Source organism: Ambystoma mexicanum, chromosome 2p (genome assembly GCF_040938575.1).
Source record: "Ambystoma mexicanum isolate Mex_15411 chromosome 2p, UKY_AmexF1_1, whole genome shotgun sequence".
Taxonomy (NCBI): domain Eukaryota; kingdom Metazoa; phylum Chordata; class Amphibia; order Caudata; family Ambystomatidae; genus Ambystoma; species Ambystoma mexicanum.
This window is the reverse complement of record NC_090923.1, coordinates 537,721,468-537,740,455: the sequence shown is the minus strand read 5'-3', so window position 1 is coordinate 537,740,455 and position 18,988 is coordinate 537,721,468. Positions and strand designations below refer to the sequence as shown.

Below are 18,988 nucleotides of genomic sequence, written 5' to 3'. Positions count from 1 at the left end.
AAAGAAACCAGTTCTTTCTCGCGTCCATATTTACTGCTTTGATATTTGCTTCACACAACTAGCTTTGTTCTTCATGTGTCTTTCAGATACTGATACATTCGCCGCAGAAGATCGCAGCGACGCATATAAGTGGAGTGAAGACTAAGATCCAGGGAGTAACCGCCTCTAAGGTTATTGTTACAGTTGGATCACAAAGCAACAACTTAAAAGGTATTTTATCAGTATATTCATCAACCACATGCCATTTTGCTTGTGACTGAAAATAAATGCGCAGTGCAAGATGTAATCCTGTAAACTATTTTGCAACAATTGCTTTTTGAACAGAATGCACATGTAGATGTAGTACTATTATGACATTATTTTGTCTGCTTCCATTGTTAAGATTGCAACCTTCAGCGGGGCGACTGGATGGGGGAATGCTGGGATACATGAGGGACGAGGAGCTGGTGGATGTGTGGAGGGAGGACCACCCGGTCGGAGAGGGGCTACACTTTCTTCTCCCCTGTCCATGGGACTAGGACTGATTATTGGTTCCTGGAACAGAGGCATGTCAGTAGAGTCACTTCTAGCGAGCACTTACCAGTTAGTTGGACAGACCACGACATGGTGGTCATGGGGTTTGAACTGGCGGTATTGAGAACTAGTGAATCCCTATGGCGCTGTAATGATAACCTGTTGAAGGATCTGGTCTTCTTTAAGGAGATGCAGGGGGCAATAGGAGTTCTTTACTCTCAATGATATGCGGAAGTCGAACTGGGCATGACATGGGATGCGAAAAAGGCAATGTGGAGGGGCCTCATTCAGGTAGGCGTGGCCAAAAAAAGAATTAGAACCCTACGGGCGGAGATACTTACAAGCGAAATCCAACAATTGGAGAGAGGCCAGAGGGTAAAGGAGAGGAGGAGGTATGGGTCGACCTGGAGTTAGCAAGGGAGAGGAATCGGGAATTGAGGGACCTGGAGGTGGGAATGTTGATTGCTGGCCTGTAATTCCTGAAGCACAGGTACTATGAGAAGGACACGTCGATGCTTTGCTGGTGGCCAGACTGAGGGGCCAACCGGCGTAGAGGTGGGTATCTGGAGTCCGGTGTCCTGATTGACAGTTGCGCTCCTTTGCTGGGGACGTCGCTCAGGAATTTCCACTTGTTATGAACGGCTTTACGGGCAGGAGGGGGAGACAACCGACGCAGAATTGCACAGATACTTGGGAGAGGTGTCCCTGCCGAGTCTCCAGGGTAGTGAAAAGGTGGCAATGGAGGGGCTGATCATGCAGGAGGAAGTCCTGAGGGCCATAGCGAGTTTGAAGTTAGGTAAGGCTCCCGGAGAAGATGGGTACACAGCGGGGTTCTATAAGAGCCTTGCAGAATCACTAGTGCAGCACCTGGCAACATTATTTAACCACATCCTGGACACACAGGGATGTCCCCCCATCATTTGGGTATTCTCTAATTACGGTAATACCAAAAGAGGGCAGAAACCCGGAGTGCTGTAAATCCTACTGTCCCATTTTGTTAACATTGATGCGAAGATCTTCACCAGAATACTAGCCACACGGATGGTGGATCTCATGCCCAAGTTGGTCCACTCTGATCAGGGGAGCTTCATTCAGGGGAGGCAGGGGGCAGATACCCTACGAAAGACCCTGCACCTGATGGATGCTGCATCAAAGAGGAAGGGGGTCCCGGTCCTGGTTTCCCTCAACGCTGAGGCTTTTGATTGGGTAGACTGGAGGTTTCTACAGGGGTCCTACAGAAATTTGGATAAGGAGAAAGAATTGTGAGGGGGATACGGGCTCTCTGTAGCCCCGGAGGCGAAGGGGGTGGTAAACAGGAGGCTGTCAAGGGTGTTCAGATTGCAGAGGGGGACTAGGCAGGGCTGCCTTCTCTCAACCCTCCTATTTGCACTTACAATGGAAGTGTTGGCGGAACGGCTACGGAAGGCCCCACAAGTGGAGGGCATTAGAGTGGGCATGAGGGAGTTTAACCTGGGACTCTACGTGGACGACGTGCTATTGCACCTGATGAATCCCCCCAGTTCTGTCCCCGCCTCCCTGGCGATAATTGTGGCGTACGGGCAGTTCTCTGGATTTAAAGTCAACAAAGACAAATCTGTGATCTTCCTGATTGCCACAGGGATTCAAGGCAGATCGAGACACTCAGGCCCCTGGGACTGCAGATAGAGCTTGACAGCACTAGATATCTGGGAATCAACATAATCAGACCATGAGAGGAATTAGGTAAAGCGAACTATCCTCCCCTCTTCTACAAACTGTTCGCGGAAATGGTGACCTGGGGTAGGGGACAGCTGTCGTGGATGGGGAGACTCAGGGCAGTAAAAATGAACCTCCTCTCGAGAGTACTATACCTCTTTCAGATGTTGCCAATCAGGCCCCTGGAGGCGTACCTGAGAGAAGCTAAGTCACAGATCGTGTGGTTTCTCTGGCAGAACCAGAAACCCAGGGTGGGATAAGAGACTCTGATACTACCAAAGGATCGGGGGGGGGGGTCTCCCAGGTTTATTGATGTTCTACAGAGCAACGCAGTTTAGGGCATTGGTCCCACATCTGAGGGAGGATGCAGAGAGACAATGGGTATATCTGGAAAACCAGCATATGCTTCCAGCAACGGTGGGGGAATGGCTATGGGTCCCTAAGGGGAGACTCTCGAGGAGAATTTGCAAAAAACCCATTCTCGGGGTCCACTGGGAGGTGTTGAGCATGGGAGGAAAGCTGGGTGGGATCACCACGTGGCCCTCTTCGATATTCCTTATATGGGCACCCCCGGTGCGAGACGCTATACCAGAGGTCTCAAGGTACCAGGTTTGGTTTGAGGGCGGGCTCTCTAGAGTGGGGCAGTTGTGGAAGGATGGGAAATTTGTGAGTATTCGGGAGTTGGAGGAAGCATTGCCGATAGGTACTCTTTCAGTGCTCCCCTACCTTAGGTTGAAGGGTATTTTTACAGCGGAGGGAGTTGATTCAGAGAGATCTCACAACAGTGGAAGGGGTCTTGGATGGATATAAGGAGATGAAGGGTCTCATCTCACGTCTCTATGGGGCACTGCTAGAATCAAAGGAGGGGGCAATCCAAGGGCTGCTCCAGAAATGGGAAAGGGACTTGGGTATGGAGCTGGAGGGGAACCTCTGTCGACAGATGTGCCGGAAAGCCTTCAAGACATCGATCTTTTGACAGTATAAGCTGCACAGTGTGAAATTATTACACAGATGGCAGTACGATCCGATGCGGCTATTCAGGATGTTCGCCACAGTGAACCCCCAGTGTTTGCATGGAAGTGGCGATACCGCAGACTATTGGCATATGTGGTGGGGCTGCCCTAGAGTACGAATGTACTGGACAGAGGTCCTGGGGTGGATCAAGATTGCGGGAGGGTGGAGGGATGGAGAAATTCGAGCCTGATCTAATGCTGATACTTTTTGGTCTTGAAAAAAGGGAGGACAGGTGGTATGCCATCCCCCTGCTGGCACATTTCCTCCTCCTGGCAGCCCGGCAAACCGAGCTTGACCTTGGAAAAAAAACGCCCTCCCTACACTGAAGGAGTGGGCGAGTACGGCAAGAGACAATTATTTGATGGAAAAGATCACAGCAGCAATCCACGGAGGGGGTGCTGCAGTAGAGATGGAGTGTCAACAGTTCTGTAGTGGTTTTGGGGGAGGTGAGCAAGGGTAAAAGACTCAGGGAATGGGGCCTGGCTCGGCCCAGATAAATATTAGTTGATGGACAGATGAGTTGAAGAAGGTAACTGTGACCTTACACCCCAAAGACCAATGGGGCATTGTTCTATTCAAAAGTGCTGGACCTATTGAGGATTGCTCACCTAGGGGGAGGGAGGGACGAAGGGAGGGAAGGAGGGACAAAAAGGGAGGTTGCGTGGGGTTGTAAGGGTACAATACAGCAAGTGTATTTTTGTTATGGATGGTTGTCCCTTGGATGGATATACGTCATTTGTTGTTTGGCGTTGAATACAAAACTAATAAAATTCAATAAAAATAAAAAAAAAATTGCAACCTTCTATTTGCTACCACGTATTCAAAGGAATCATTTTCGAGATGATAGTGGCAAAAAAATTATAGCAGCTGAGACAACCGATGCAGATTTCGTAGTTAGCCATTTATGTATCTTCTTCATGGACACATCAAGCAGAAAAACAGAAACAAATATTTTCTGTATGAAGCGTGTTTTATTGGAATGTAATGTGTAACTACACTTCACATCTACTGCCTGATCACAAACATGAAAAAATACTTGTTTTCTAAGGTCCATCCGTAGAGTGCCTTGTTGAAAAATTATTTCGAATGAATTCCTCCCTCCCACAGATTACTCATATTACATATTTTTTGGTCAGCGCCAGCTGACTTCAAAAACTTCCAGCCACCAGGTCACACAGCGTGGCTCTGCATTTGCTTCATCTGTGCCATAGCATGACCAGACGTGTTGGGGGCCAGTATATATGGGGCTGTCACAATCCAGGTCTTCAGTTCTTTTCCCATGCATTCCATATTCTCTGGAATGCCACCTAGTGGCATTGCAGAAGCATACAGAGTGTATGGATTGTTCAAGCTTGCTGCATCATCCCTAATCCTCATGAAGGCCTAGGGCTGCAAACGAGGCTCGTTTGGAATAGCCAGAATAGCCTCCATTCAAAAATTCCAAGAACTAAAATTGGAAGCAGTCCCACTCTCCAGGTGGCTCTTCCAGGTATTATCTTCTTTGACCTCCAGGAAATTGGGTTACATTCACGCTCCAGGGATACCGCCACCTACATGTAAGGTACTGCTCCCCACTAAGTCCTCGATTCCAGGGGAGTGGAAGACTTTCTGGCAGCAGATCATTGACATCTTTACCAAGGCCCTGGCATCTGCTGGCTTATTTCTAGCTCTGCCAATGGACACTGCTCCGTCCCACCACTGTAAGGCTCTGCCTATGAGCACAGGAGCCTTAGTGTCTGCATCTTCCTTCTCAGTGCTTGGACATCATTGGGCTGTGCCCCTTCTGAGGGGGACATTTAGGAAATGTTATCCTATGTTGTATAGAACCATCTTACTCTGTTGCCACTGAGGACTTCCCTGAGGACTTTTATGAGTGAGAGACTATTAGATTTGGCTATAGGTCTAGAGAAGGCTAGTGGTCTGGGCACATCTCCACCGCTGGATATTCTTCCAACACCAATGCTTGGCAGACCACACTGTTCATTTCAGAGTACCATTTCCAAGGTTGTGGAGACTTGGGGGTTTTATGCTCCTATTAGGCCAAGAGTCAAGTATGAGCTGGCAGGCATTTTGGGTGAGGAGCCTCATGGAAGACCTGTTTACCCTTCAACCCAGCAGTGCCACTCTGGTTATGCCAGCCTGGGAGAAGCTGGCATCTGCCCCTGCGGTGGATCGTGACCTTGCGAAAAAGAATCCCCTCTCAAATCCCTGTTTACTCTTTGCACACCCCTTGTCAGCTGGATGATACAGGCCACCACAGTACTGCTGAAAACCACACCCTTCACCTCCTTACCCCTCCCCAACCCTCTCAATGGGACTGCAAGAAGATGGAAGCAATGGGTTACAAAGTCATTGAGTGCAGCAGTTTTCATGGCCTGCAGACTTGTTTTGAGGGCAGTCAACAACACGCTCGTGTTGGTAAAGTAGAACTTTCAACTGTGGATTTTATTCTCTAGGGCAGCTGAAAACCTGCATACCAAGGAGATAGAAAATTTCAACTCACTAGATGTTGATGGTAAAAAGACAATACACGAGATCTTGAAGTCCGGCCTCGACACTGCCGACTCTGTGGCACGTGCAATATGTACCGCATCTGTTCTGCATAGGCATTCCTGTATGAGGACTTCAAGGATTGCTCCCAACATCCAATCCAATCTCCTGGACATGCTGTGTAACAGGAAGAACCTATTTGGGACAAACGATGACACATTGTTGCAGACATCCAGGCCTCCTAGGCCACAGCCAAGTAATTGGGAGTGTCTGTTCAGCAGACTTCAAAAGTGTCTATTGCGGCAGTGGCCAGGCGTCCTGCAGCAGCATCACCTTGGCTGTCAAGAGAGAGCCAGAGGCTGCCAGAGAGATGGTTTCACTGCCTCTGTGGTCTCCATGGCTAAAACCATTGACAAACCACTGTGAATTGGACTTCATCCATTTGACCTTTGTAGGAGGGATGTTGTCCCTGTTAGGGAAGTGGCGTTACACCACGCCCAAAGCTTGGACCTCGTCATAACTCAGGTTAACATCCTCCTTTTTCTTCAGCATCCTTCTGACTACTCTCCTCCAGGCCTTTTGTTGCCACTTGACTCTCTCCTGTTGTATGAGGTAAATCAGCTTCTGAGTAGCGCGCCTTGGAAATGGTATCCCATTCAGAGTGAGCGAAGGTATAGATCTGCCTTCAATTTCTGGTCCCAAAGAAAGACTGAGGCCTCCATCCCATTAGACACCCGAGGCTCTTGAAACTTTACATGCACAAGTACAAGTTCAAGATGGTTACCCTAGCCCATTATATGAAATAAGTAACAAACTATGATATGATTAGACTGCATTTTCTTGTTTTGTTTTTCTGTTACATCAGTGTCCATAAACGTTTTGGCGAGTGTTTTATTAGCATAATATACGCCATACGACTATGGGTGTACAGGGCTCACCCCAATACAAAATACTAAGTGGCAGTTTAGGGGTGGCACCTAGGACAGAAGCCAGGCTGGTGTGCCCCCAGAAGATTGTTCATGACAGATTTGTTGATTTGTGAAGCTATATATGATTTAATTCTTTGACAGGAATGGGTGCCCAATGATTTGAATAGTTGCCCAGGGCCCTGTATGTCACCAAAAAAACGGGTAGGTGTTGCCTGTAATATAGTGGTGTCAGTTCCTCTTCAAATCTAAATAATGATCCAGCTGGTTTATCAGCGTCTCCTGCCACTTTACCAAGGGTACAAGGAGAACCTGCCAAACTACAAATTATGCATGGAGAATTCCCACTTATCCAGTTCTGGCATGATGCTTCTGCTCATTCCTCAATTGTGGCTGTAACTGTTGATTGTAACAGTCGAATATCTACTGTCTACCATTGACACCGAAATTCATACCTTTCATCTTTACTGCCGTTATCTGCCTGTGGCAAAAAGGGGTCTTGGGATAATTGCCCTGCTTCCTTATTCATGATTCTTGTGAAGCTGCTGGAATGTTTCTCTTATGTTTTAGTTTCCGCACAGTGAAACATGCTTTACTGTTCTGCCAGACATTATTAATAAGTACATACGCAGAATGTAACCCAGATAGCTTTAAATTGATGTTGGAAAGCTTTGTATAGCATGCACAATGGGGTATGGGGAGCAGGATGTAAGATGTAGATGCATTCAGAGGCACCATTGGCCACTCCTTTGAAAGCTTAAAACAATAGGGTGGTGGTATTGGTCACATGTCAAACCAATGCCTGTAAATGGTTGGTAGATCTAGTACAGAGTCATTCATATGTCCACTTCGCTTAGAGGCTGCTCCTTGCTATATGTTTGTTATGGAGTACAGGGAAAGAACCACTCACATGTTGATCAAACCTCTGCAAGACCACAGTGAATAAGACAAACCGACCCATGTTCTGTGGTGTGTTTAAGCGACTAGAGGGACTAACTCATGGCTGATATGTTAAGCTGTTGACTCAAGCAAAAAAAAAGGGTGCATTGTCAGTCACTTTGTCTCTTGTCTGTGCTTGGGTAGAAACTATCTAAAATTCATATTTGTTTTGTAGGAGTATGCTCATCTGCCCAGATGGAATCTCTTGAAGAGCTGCAACCAGAACACAGTATAGGTTGCCATCTTAACTTCAACACCAATGCATTTGAATTCCCAGCACATGATATTTTCACAACTAAACCAGCATTTGATTCTACATTGGGTAAGATGGTCACAGCCACATTTCCGGTTTGTGTTTGGTAGAATGTGGGTGTTTTTATTGAAATAACACATCTTGTGTTCTCTAGACTGAATTGGTTGACTAAACTGTAAACGGTCCTTATCAAGTATAAATTTCTAATGATAACTTCGCCCTAACAAATTCCTCATCTTCAAAAATAACTCTAGGCAAAAACTGGGCTCTGATCCCTTACATACAGCCGGGTGATCAGGCGTGTTGCACACCCGCTCCATTTCGGTGTTGTTGCCACTGTGTGGTGTCAAGGATATGTAAGCGAAGCTGCACTAGCCACCGGGCCATAGGAGTCCTGAAAGCCACTTTAGTTTTTCCTTCAAAAATGGTTACCAAAATAAAGCTTGGTCTCATTAGATTGTCTCAGAGCTCCAAAAGTGCAAGTATTAAGAGCCAGATTTCAGTGGCTGGACTGCCTCAACACTGTGCCTTGAACTGCCAATTGGCATACTCATACATCCCAACCCTTTTCCCCCCATTATTGTGGGTGTCCCCCAACATGGGGACGATAACGAAACCTTTGGAAGCAAAAAATTGAGCTTCTTTAAATTTGGTATAGCGCATAGGGGCATGGCCTCGGGCGTGGGAACACCCTGCTGAGGCCCCGGCCTCCAGCGCTTCACGTCCGTCGATGTCATACCTGGCATCCAGTACAGAGACTTTTTTTTAACTTTCAGCTTGCTCCCCTTCTTTGTTTTTCAATCTTATTTGACTTCCCTTTGGTGCCTTGCCTCCCCAGGCGCATGTCGGCTGCAGCAGGATTCACGAGATGTTCTTCGTGCAATCACTTGTTCCCGGCCTCGGACCCCCATGCACTCTGTCTTGTCCACCACTGGGACACGTGCCCTGATTATAGCGCTCTCGGTCATAGGGCATTGAAGAATCGATTGGAGCTTTTAAGGGAGATCTACCACACTTCTCCTCCAGTGCACATTAAGGACTTCGTCTCCAGGATCTTTCATCAAGACAAGGTATGCTTTCTGTTCAGCACAGCACCTCAGCGCGGCAACGCTTTCCCGGGGGTTTCCACAAGCAAGGGTTCCACAGATTCAGGTTTTGGAAGGACCAAGGCCTCTAAGGCTACCGGCTCCCAAGCTAAGGGGCCCGGGGGCTCTTTGGGCGCTCCAGGGGCAGACCTGAGGCCGTCAAGGCTAGTGGTTCCCAAGCTGAGGGGTTCAGGGACCCTACCGGGCTGTCCTCGGAAGGGCGATCAAGTTTGTCTTCTTCGGCCCCAAGGGGTAAAGGATCATCGGGTGCCACCTCCAAGAGTCAGCCATCTGCACGATCCAGCATGACTACCGGCACGGGTGCCAAGGGCGCGCAGCCTGCCGGAGCTCACTCTGAGGTTGTAAGTCGGGGCATTATGACCACTGCACAGCCAGCAAAAGTGCTCAGCACCTACCAGAGTGATCTCGAAGTTTGGCGATTGTGCTTCGGGTGCAAGACCCGGGCTGTATCCTTCCATGTCTGAGCCCTCTCGTAGCTCGGGGCCTTAACGCCCTCCCACTCAGGGAGGGCGAAAGGTTCCAAGATGGTTGATGGGCACATGCCGGATCCTGCTAGTCCGGGGGCCATTTTGGATTCTGCTCATGGCTCACCCACTCTCACCCATTGAATGGGCTTTACAAGATGGTTCCAGCCCCCTTCCTTCTGGAAGCGGCAGCGGAGTTCACAGTACAGGCATCTGGTCCCCTCACGGGTACATCTACCCATCACAGCCTTACTGCTACATGCCTCAAGCTCCTCAGCACTTCGACCAGGAATGGAGGCCTAGCGCGCTGCAGGGTCAGGCCCCTCAGGACCCGGCGGCTTGCGATGACTGCTTGTTCGAGCTCTTCCTAATGCGTTCCCCCGCAGACGAAAGGGTTCCTCAAGGACATCATCAAGGAGGTGATCCCGCAGGTTGTGCCACCCCAGCCTCCTCCTCCCATTCCTACAGCACTGCCAGTGCCTGTCCCTCTCCCGGTCCAGGCCTTGCCAGTTTTTTGTACTCCCCTGCCTCCTTCTGTACCACCAACACCTCCCCCTGAGCACCCGTCGGATCTGTCCTCGGTCCCGGATCAAGGGGGGCGACTCCGCTGGCACCTGTGTCCCAGGGCCCAGCCTCCCCTCAGTCTGGAATAAGAGGGCTGGGGGGGGCGATGATGATCAGGACGACGAACCCTCAGCATCTGTAAAGGCCTATCATGACTGCCTTCAGGGCTTTGCAGAGTTCTTGGGCGTCTCTCTCGCCGATGGTGCCCCTCAGGAGTCAGGAGTGCTAGCAGGAGTTTTGGGCAAACGCTCCATGACCCGTTCTGACATCTCCTCCAGAAGGATGTCCTGCAGGTGCTGTGAAAGGTCTGGGAGAAGCGCATGGTCAACACCCAGACGAACAAGAAGTTGGACAGCAGATTCAGGTTGACTGATGTGGAGCCAATCCTCCTTGCCTCCCACCCTCAGCCGCACTCCTCGGTGGTGGCTGAGGCCTCACTCTATTCTAAACCATTGTCTTTGTCGTCTTACTCATCGGGCGTTGCTTCCGGCTGTCTTTCTAAAGAAAACAAGATCCTCCAATCATTGGGCAAGTGATGCTATGCCATATCAGGGCTGCATTTGCAGCTGTCCAGCGCTGATACCCTATAGGCTGTGGCTAACCAGAAGCTGGGGCGGGAGCTTGGTGAGTTTCTGCATGACCTCCCCTTGAAATGGCCGGCCTCCTTTAAGGAGGGTCTGGCTGATGCCCGGGCCGTTGGGCAGGACCTCATCGAATTCTCGGTCTCCCATGTAGACACAGCCAGCAGAGGACTGCGCTTAGGGGTCGAGATGAGAAGGGCAGCGTGGATGCATGCTACTAAATTTTCTTCTGATTTACAGGAGCGGATCTTAGATTTACCCTTCAAGGGCGTGGATCTCTTTTATTCGTCAAACTATGATGAGTTGACGACGAAGAAACCTTCAATTCAGACCGCCAAATCCTTGGTTAGACCGCCAAATCCTTGGTTATCCTGACCAAGCTGGGGCAGAAGTAATTTTCTCAAGTTCATTGCAGGGCCCAATTCAAACTCTGCGCCCTATCGGATTCAAGGGTATTCGGGTACACAGAGGCCTGATAGGTCGCCCAGCGACAACGGGAGGAAGCAGCAGAGGACTTTGAGCTGGTTTTTCCACTCCCCCTGCTCTGTCCCCGCCACCACTACCATCCTCTCCTCCTCTTTGTCAGATCGGGTCCCCAGCTCTTTTACGTGAGGTCGTTTTGCTCTTGGAGATGCAGGCAGTAGAACCGGTTCCTCAATCAGACACGGGCTCTGGTTTCTACTCCAGGATTTTTGCTGTACCCAAGGACAAAGAACAACCAGGCTGGCCTGAGGGTTGTCCTGAACCTGTCATTTCTCAATCTGTCTAGAATGTTTCAGGATGATTACTCCAGCGCACACAGCAGGATCTGTCTGCGGGGGACTGGAAATGTTCCCTGGACCTCAAGGATGCGTACATGCATGTCCCCATTTACCAACCACATCGGAAGTTTCTGAGGTTCACGATTATGTCGTACCACTTCCACTACAAGGTGCTTCATTTTATATTGAACTTGTCTTCCCGATGTTGATGAACATGCGGTGGCGGGTCTCCTCCGCCTGGGTGGCCATCACCTATGCCCTTATCTGGACGATTGTCTGGTGAGGGCGGGTTCATCCGAGGGGTTGATACACTGCTTCCAGAGATTGGCTGTTATTCTTCATCAGCTGGGGTTCTCCCTCAACCAGAGGAAGTTGCAGTTGTGCCCCTCCCAGGAACTTGTTTTCCTAGTAATGTGTTGGAACACAGCCGTTCAGCAGGTGTTCCACACGCCCGAGAGGCTCCTTTCCCTTCGGAAGGCAATAGGGCACTTTCTGGCCAACTTAACCACCTCGGCATGATGTTTCCAGCATCTTCTGAGGCTTATGGCCTCCTGCGTGCTCACTGTGCAGCATGCTCGCCTCAAGATGAGGCGTCTCCAACTCCATCTAGTGGCTAATTGGGACCAGGAGACAGGGCCTCAGTCGGACAGGATCCCAATACCCCCCGCTCCTCGTGCCAGATCTCTGCTGGTGGTTGATGGACAGAAATGTTTCTGTGCGAGCCCCCTTCACGCGACCAGAGCCTACCCTGGTGGTAACGACAGACTCCTCTCTTTCGGACTGGGGGGCTACTCTGGAGGGCTAAATCATTCACAGAGCATGGTCCAGGGCGGAAGCCCTCCTGCATATCAATCTGCTCAGGGTAGTGGGCTTGGCCCGCAAGGCATTTCTGCCACTCATCAGGGACAGTTCTGTTCTGGCCAGGACAGACCACTCAACTACAGTGTTTTACCTGAACAAGAAGGGTGGTACCCGTTCTCCCCCTCCTCTGCAGGGAGGCGCTGTATCAATCTGGGAATGGACCCTGACGGAAGGGATTTGGATCTCCACAGTTCACCTACCGGAGGACAGTTATGCAGAACTGTACCAGCTAAGCTGCTAGGGGTTCAACACCTATGAGTGGGAGTTGCACACAAACTCCTTGTTGCCCCTGCTCCAGTGTTAAGGGTTTGCGGACCTGGACTGGTTCACATCTCATCGGAATTCCGAGTGCCCCCAGTTTGCTTTGTGGGCAGGACGGTGGCAGTGGAACATCCGGACACGGCTAGGCTGGCGATAGCGGCCTTGTTCCTGACCAGCTGAGGGTTCAGCTTGCCCAATTTTCAGATGGGACATCATTTCACAGGCCAGGCTGCCCTCTTCTCGGTCCCAGTAAAATAATCTAATGGACTAGGTTCTGCCATTGGGCTCGTAACAAGGGTCTAGATCCTGTCACCAGTCCGCTGGACGATGGACTGGCTTTTTCAGCGCACCTGGCTCGTTCCGGAGGGGAGGTTGATATTTGCTGTACCTATTTGGTTTCCATTGGGGCATACAAGAACTCACCCGATCGTGTGTTCTCGGCAGCTAACCCAGTGGTTAAGGCCCACCTAAAGGGGTTTTCTAGGCTTTTTCCTTCGGTGCGCAGGCCGCACCAGGTCTGGGACCTCAATGTTTTTCTGGCTACTTTGCAGTGCAAACTGTTCGAGCCGGTGGCCTCTGTGGACTTTCGGCTGGTGACACTTAAGATAGTTTTGTTGGTGACTGATATGTTGCCCCTCCCATATAAAATCTCCCTTCCTCTCCAAGAGTGCTGTGTGTTTCTCGTTGCAACCGTCCAGTTCCCACTTCCCTCAGATTCTTTGAAAGTTGCCTGGGCAACCCCAGTTCCTATAGACTGTTTTCTAGAGCTCTGCAGTAATCCATTGCTTCCTTCTACTTGGCTACTGTTAGTACCTCTGCACACGCCCCCCCCCCATTTTGTTGACTGCTTTCTTTTTGCTAGCACCATTCCCATGTTAATGAGGGTCTTGTCTCCCCCCGAGCTCAGTGTCCACAAGAATATGGAGAAGGGTTAGTTTGGGGCACCATGGTATCTGATTCCCCACCAACCGGGTTACCGTCAAAACCCTTTCCCCAGTAAGCTCTGATTTGTGTCCAACCCCATAGTAGGTGGAAGAAGGAACCCGCTTCCCTCTTAACCTGGAATAGTACACTCTGTGTAGTATCTGGAGTTGCACCAGCCTTAATCATGTGAACATGTGGGCCTCCCTCATTGGTATTTGCACCTCCACCCATTCTTCCTCTTCTAGCGTCCCAAGATCCTGTTCCCATTTGGATCTAATTGTGACCAGCTTTTGGGACTTAAAGTTAATAATCGTCTTGTACGGTATTGTGATTGCTTTCTTTTACATTTTATCAGTGAGAAGATTAACTTCTAGGAGGGTGTGATCTGGAATGTCCATCTCTCTACCGAGTTGGGTCTCCATTGCGTGTTGTAGGTGCATGCGCGTGTATAAATCCCTTCGCATCAGCCCATATTTTCCAATTAATTTCTTGAATTTTGTGAGTCTCTCCTTGTTGAGGACGTCTCCTTCTTTAGTAATCCCACTGTTTGACCACCTTGGCTGCCAGCCCAGTTTATATATTTCCGGAATAGTTGAGTTCTCCCACAATGGTGAGAATTTAGTGATGATACCCTTAGACAATGGTGACCTTTCTTCTGATTTCTATGATCCTGCGACCTGCCAGTGGCAGTTCCTGCCCCCATGGACGACGGTACAGTATTTCTTGCGGGTGTCTGTTCCCCATTAATGTGACCTACAACTTTGTGCGTGCTGTGTTTTGTGTGTGCTGTGTTCGCCCGCAAAAAGACCAACTCATTTGCTACGACAAACTGCGATGCCCAATGGTATTTGAGAACATCCGGTACCCCAAAACCCCCCTTAACCATACCGATTTGGTCCGGATTTATTTAAAGTGCTATCTGTGGGTTGCTGTTACTACATTGGATTCCACAAAGTATTGAGTTGATCCTGGCAAAAACTGATTTGGGAACTTTTGTTGGAGTATTCTGCAATATGTACAACAGCTTGGGGAGTGTGATCATTTTAAACAGGTGATCATTCCCTATGAGGGTCGAGGGCAAGGTCGCCCAGTGCTTAGCATCTTCTTGTATCCTGTTCAGGATTGGTTCCACATTGTCTGTTCCTCCTAGGTGTATCTTCATTCCCAGGTATGTGAACGGTTCGACAGAGGCCAGTTCTCTGGGATTGCATCAGCCCCTTCATTCACTGGTGCAAATACTGGTTTGTTCTAGTTTATTCTAAGGCTGCTATGTTCTTTGAATTTCTGTATCATCTTTGACTCTGGGACATGTGTGCCGCGGATCTCCAAGATATAATGAGAGGTTGTCCGCAAACCTGGATATGCGGTCTTCCTAGCCCGCTACCCATTCAAAGCCTTTTTGGTGTTGGTCTTACCTGATTATCTCCGCTAACGGTTCAATCAGCAAGAAGAATATTAGCGGAGGCAGTGGCCACCCCTGCCGAGTTCCTCTTTGGAGCAGAAAGCTGTTGTATGTGAAGCCATTCACACTGGTCCTGGCATTTGCATATAGTAACTTCACCCATGCTATACAACGTTCCCCAAATCCAGCCTTTTCAATAGATTCCCATAGAAATACCAACCTTATTGAATCAAAGGCCTTCTCTAAATCCAGCGCCATAATTCTATGCAGGCCCCCACCTTTGCCAGCGGGTTATGTAACCTTTTTATATTCATTCTTGTGGCCCTGCCGATGGCAAAGCCGCACTGATCTGAGTGAATCAATTGGCCTATTAACAGAATTTGTCTATTCGCTATAATTTATGGCAGTATTTTTGTTTCACTGTTCAGCATAGATATCTGCTGATGTGAGGAGTATGGCGCTTTCACTTCCCTTTTATTGTGGATAACCACGATAGTGGCCAACCTCAGGTCCTTTATCCCCGATTTCTGTAAACCTTTCAAGCATCGATTTGTTACACCCTCACCTAATCGCTTCCAACATTCGAGTGGGACCCCGTTCAGTGCTGGGGTCTTACCTGCTTGCAATTGTCCACTGGCCTCTTGCAGTTCCTCTACAGAGATCTCCCTATCTATTTCCTCTCTTAATCATTCTTCTATTCCTGGTAAGTTCACCCTTCCCAAATATTCCAAAGTTTCCCTCTAGTCTGGCCTCTGCACTTCCCATATAATCTGTTGTAGTATCGGGCTAATTCCTCATCTGTGGGACTCCCTTGTACATGGCACCCATCCCCACTCAACGCTACCTCTCTCATCCACCTCAAGTCTTCCTCTTGTCTCTTTAACCAGTCCAGAATTTCCCCCACTTTGTCACCCGTTTCATATACGGACTGTAAATGCCCAATATGCTTGTTTGGCTTCATACGAAACGGCGGGGACGTAATGTGCTGTGGCCTGTAGCATTTCCCTCTTCGCTCCAATCGTTTTATCCCTCACGTATTTTTCTTCCTTTGCTTTATTTATTTTATTTGCAATGCGCATAGACATGGCCCGTAGTCATAAAAGCGACGGGACACATAGTAAGGACACACAATTTTGATCAGAGAGCAGGGCAGGGTTGGGCCGAGATTGGATTAGCAGAAGAGGAAGTTCTTGAGTACCTGTTTCAATTTCAGAAAGCTTTCATTTCTTTTTCTAGGTTCACCATTGTGATTACTGACTTGTGTCCTAACTCTGCCCCTGTGATCGCCTTATAGGCCTCCCATAGGGTGGTTTTGCTTCCCACTGGTCCTTCATTTATTTCAAAGTACTCCTCAGTTTCGTCCTTAAACCCTGTCAATATGTCCTTGTTACCCAGCTATTCTGCATTTCCCCACCATGGGGTCTGGGATGGATTCACATGCTCATGAATATTCCCCATTATCAGGCTGGAAATCCTCAGTAAAAAGAAAAAGCAGTTTCACTTTAGCCTGAAAACTGCATTTGTCCTCTAAACCAATCACTGTCCTTAGGGTCATACTGCCCACATCCATTAACAGTCTCCCTAAACTCCACCCCTGGTGGCCATCTTCACATGTTTACTGCACGGTTCAGTGTGGGAGTCCTCTCGTCTTAGATTTTTTTTGACTATTTAGAGATTATTCAGACACATTTGTAAGTGTTCTCTCCGATTTGCTCCTCCGTCAGTCGTTGATCGGTACCCGGCAGCAGCAATCTGTTTTTGGCGAAAGATCTGCTACATCGCCATTTCTTTCTTCAAGTTCAGAGGCCCAGGCTTGGGCCTACCTCACGGTTTCCACAATGTTCTAAGAGGAGTCTCCAAGATATTTGTGAAACGTGGACTACGGAATGTCTACATTGAAGATCGGCACCTGGAGTGCTTGTATTGGCTACACCCAGACCACGATGAGGAAGGATCGAGATTTGCTGTGGTTTTTCAAGAAAGACGAAAAAGGACCATTAAAGAAGGCTGGCAGCATGGCCCAAGTTGAGGGAAGGCCTCTGGCTCGGCCTACGGGTACAGTCATGCCTCACCCAGGACCGGCCGGTCCGATGAATGTGCTTCTTCTGAAAAGAGGTTGAGGTCCTTTGAGGACGCCCCTTTGCTGGGGGTCCAAAAGAAGGCCAAACACCACACTACAGATCCCACTAGGGTCGCCATGGCTGTGGGACCCAATTCACAAAGGACACGTTCCCCATCTCCTATGTCCACAGTGAGCATGCCAGTTAGGGGTGCTCCTTCTAAGATGATGTCCCTAAACCCTTTGAAGCTTCGATTGTCGTCCTCGTACAAGGCTACATAGGAGAGGTCCTTGGGTGGCTCTTCGCGTCCAATGCTGACGACACCATCGTCAACCAAGTTAACGACTTTGTCGACAGCTTCATCTTCCAGGACATCCACCTCGTCGACGACTATGACCCCGTTGATGGCCATCACTACGCAACCCCGCAAATATCTTTGACTCCACGGCCTATGGATTCGACAGCAACTAAGGACCCTAAGGGTGCTGTGGTCCCGTGTCTATGGAGGGATCTTTGCAGGGCAAGCCTGCTTCACCATCTAGCCCGAGGAGGTGCGCCAGCCCGGAGCCTCCGCCAGGCAGTTCCACTCACTCCTCAGCCACCGTCTAGGGTCATGTCATTGGACATCCTTACAGCTCGCCACAGGTTTGTGTCGCAGATGCAACAAAGGCTACCTGCTGCGCCTGAGCCAGTCCCGGCCCAGAGTCCTACAAGGCCGCCAGCCAGAAACTTTTCTAGGCCAAAGTGTAAGCCAACGGACCCTTTAGGCCTGAGACATCAGCCGATGCCACCACCACACTGTCCAGTGACCCCGGTGGTGAGAGGAGCCCCCACACACAATCACACCAGTACGGATACGGACACTACTGCGGCGCATACCAACGAGTCAGATGACTATATCCCGGCAGAATGGGTGGTGCTGGGTGCCGACGAGCCTGCCAGGGCCTTGCCACCAGGTCAGGCTAGTCCTTTCATGCCGTGATCTCGAGGGCCTCCGCTCTCTTCTACTTGGTACCGGAGGAGACGAAAAAAGAACGGTTTCTCTTGCAACGCTGGGAGTCCAGGCGTAGGACCGTCATGTCAATCCCTCTGCTGGATGATGTCTTGGAGGAAGGTTTGTCCCTGATGAAGATGCCAAGTACCGTTCCCCCCCCCAAGAGAGACAACCTGGAGCCGAAGTACAGGGTCCTGGACTCGGCTCCACGTGCTTGAGGTCACAGCCTTCTTTGGACTCTGTGTTGTCTGTTGCCACCAGGAAGCGCTAGTCAAGCCCATCTTTGTCCATCTTGCCTCCAGTCCAGGGGAGGAAGAAGCTTGATAAAGTGGAGAAGTGCATCATTTACACCGCAGCCTCCACTTCCAAGGCTGCTAATGCCATAGATATCTTAGCCCGCTACGAAGGGGGTCTATGGTATAAGCTCTGGCCCATTCTGGACTTCCTTCCGGAGGACACAAGGTTGAGGCTTTGGCCCTGTTCCAGGAAGGAGAGGTGGCCTTGGATCATGACATCACGGTGACTCTGGACATCGTGAATATTGGGTTCCATTAGATTGGCAATGGTGTGTCCCTCTAATGCCAAGGCTGGCTGAAGGCCACTAACTTCAGGGCGGATGTCCGGTCCAAGGTGGTGGACATGCCCTTTTTCCCCAAACCTATTTAACATCTACATAAGGCATGTGATAAACCTGAAAGTATGGGCTTTCATTTCACGAACTAAGCCGACGACTTCCAGCTTATCATGGATCTTAGTGGTGACCATGTAAAAGACACAACAACCCTCAGTCACATATATTTGATCATCCAGGAGAGGATGATTGAAAACTGGATGTGCCTAAACGGCTCTAAAACAGAGCTCATGGTCTTTGGAACTAGCTAGGACAGAAAAAAGTTGGACCAGGCCTACACAAACTTCACTTTAGACACCTACGCCATCAAGGTAGTTGAAAAAGTAAAAACCCTAGGCACAGTATTTGAGGCCTCCCTCAATGCGGATGTGCATGTCAATTATGTGACTAAAACACACACTACCATTTAAATTCTTAAGACAGATGAATCCTTTGGTGTCACGTAAAAATTGCAAAACCTTAGTTTGAGCCATAGTCATGCCCCGGCTGGACTATTGCAACACCTTACTATGCTGAGCGAGCAAAAAGAGCATTCAAAAGCTACAGACT

General features: G+C 49.4%; 1 protein-coding gene across 1 annotated transcript in view; it reads left to right on the top strand.

Moving 5' to 3' along the window:
* Positions 1–18,988, top strand: part of NUP210 (nucleoporin 210) — a 1,233,892-nt gene that overhangs the window by 1,034,556 nt on the left and 180,348 nt on the right. Inside the window, exons 34-35 of the mRNA XM_069643978.1 lie at positions 87–210; positions 7,753–7,899. Of these exons, the coding sequence (XP_069500079.1) occupies positions 87–210; positions 7,753–7,899 (271 nt within the window). The remainder of the gene's footprint in view (positions 1–86; positions 211–7,752; positions 7,900–18,988) is intronic.